Raw genomic sequence first — 1,868 nt, 5'->3', positions numbered from 1 at the left:
AACCATCGCTTTCACTTTGCGGTTCATCCCTGGACCGTGCACTAGTTGTAAGCTCAACTGGTATACCAATTTGTAACATACTCCGAGGTTGTTTTTTCGATGGGAATGACATCTATCAGCACAGAAACCGACCGCGTGCACGCTTGGAAACAGCAATCTGACCAATCCTTGGAAAGTAGCTCTGTGATAGAAGAGCAGACTTACGGGCAGTGAGCAGCGAGTGGAGCGGGTATGAATGCAATGTCATTGGCTTTGATGATCCACTCTATAGGATTAGAACAGAAACGCGCAAGGTCTACGAAACAGTACATCGCGCGGCTAAGTTACATGGGCTGGTAGGGTGCAACGATGAGGTAGAACTGTGGCTTCTTCTTATCCTTCCTTTTCTGCTTCTTCTCCTCCCTGCGCTTCTTTTTGCGTTCTCTGCGCTCCTGCTTCTTCTCCTTGCGAGTTTTTTCTGCGTGTTGAGCGTCCGAGTCACTGCTGTCATCGTCGGAATCGTCGCCACTTTGGGCTTCGAGCTCGACAGGCTTGGCGGAGTTGGAGCCAGGCAGAGGCTGTCCGGGAGCATAGCCAGTGATCCTGCCCGTGGTATCTTGAACATAGACGTCCAGACCGCGACGAAGGAAAAAGTTTTGTTGCCACATCTCGATGGTCTCAGCAATTACGGGCGCTTTCTTGTTCTTCATACGTTTTTCAATCGCCTTGGTGACAAAGTAGCCTGTGGCCCCAAGATGCATAGTGATGGGTGCCACCTGGGAAATGATCTGCTGACCGCCAGTCATCCTACCAGCTACTGAGATATCTTCCAAAAAGCGCGCCCAGTCGGCAGCTGAGACGTCGTGATCGGCGAGTACGCGGCCAATGTAGATGGGTTTGAAGCCATCGGCAAGCTGCTCGCCAGCAACAGGAAGCGAAAAAGGCTGAAAAGCAGCATAGCTCCAGCCCTGCTGTGGAGGACGGCCAAAGCTGGGTGGCAGCTCGCTCCAGACATCGCCTGGCGAACGCGCAAAGCGCTGCTTGATGCGCAACGCCAGCTTTTGCTGTGGTAGACCGGTGAGCTCAACGTCGGATGGAGTTGCACGCCAGTCCTTCGAGTAGGCGAATGGGCTGCCATAGTGAGCCAGCGCCCATCCGAGAGGATCGGTGGCCTTGTCAACCTGTGTACGTGGTGCGTCTTGCTGCCCACTCTGAGCTGGATCTTGTGGTGTTTGTGCGTATTGCTGCTGCTGCTGCGGCTGCGGCTGCGACTGATACAGCTGCTGGTCTGATGGGCTCTGTACTTGCTGCGGTGCTTGCTGGTGGTGCGTGTACTGGGGCGGATAGCCGTGCGACTGGGTCGCAAACGGAGAATATTGTGAAGGAGGAGCTCCGTTGTAGCCGAACGAAGGTTGGGATTGCGGGTGTTGTGTGTAGTACGGTGCTTGGACAGGAAAGCCCGCGGGGCCGGGTTGAGTGTATCCAGCTGATTGTGACATGGCGATTCAACTTGAGATGCTGCACGAGTGTTGGGGGGAAATCGACGGGGCAAAGTGTGGGATGGGTAGCCGTATTATTATACACTGTTCAGCAAGGAGTCAGTACGACCAGGAGGATGCCAATATGGCGTGTAAAGCGCGGCGTGGCTTGGCATTCCCGAGCTAGGCTGAAATAGAACTCCTGACTAGTCAATCAGTGGACAATGCGCTACGATATGCTTACCAGACGCGCAAAAGCGGGAGAAATTGGGTTCTGGAAGAGGAGCGTATGAGCTGAGCCGCAGGCATGGAATCACGAATCGGAGAAATGGCGATGTGCTTGGACAAGCTGCACAGATCTGTAAGTTTGAATTCAGCCCAAGGCGTGACAAGACGATTCGTAATTGGATT

The 1,868-nt window shown here is 53.8% G+C and overlaps 1 protein-coding gene across 1 annotated transcript; it reads right to left on the bottom strand.

Moving 5' to 3' along the window:
* Window positions 1–323: 323 nt before the first annotated feature.
* On the bottom strand, window positions 324–1,478 carry UMAG_06503 (uncharacterized protein; the record flags this gene model as incomplete). Its single annotated transcript, XM_011394465.1, has 1 exon — window positions 324–1,478. The coding sequence occupies one exon, from the start codon at window positions 1,476–1,478 to the stop codon at window positions 324–326; it is 1,155 nt and encodes a 384-aa protein (XP_011392767.1).
* Window positions 1,479–1,868: the final 390 nt, after the last annotated feature.

This window comes from Mycosarcoma maydis, assembly GCF_000328475.2.
Source record: "Mycosarcoma maydis unplaced genomic scaffold um_scaf_contig_1.264, whole genome shotgun sequence".
Taxonomy (NCBI): Eukaryota; Fungi; Basidiomycota; class Ustilaginomycetes; order Ustilaginales; genus Mycosarcoma; species Mycosarcoma maydis.
Note: the sequence above shows the minus strand (reverse complement) of the source record. Positions and strands in the feature narration are given on the sequence as shown.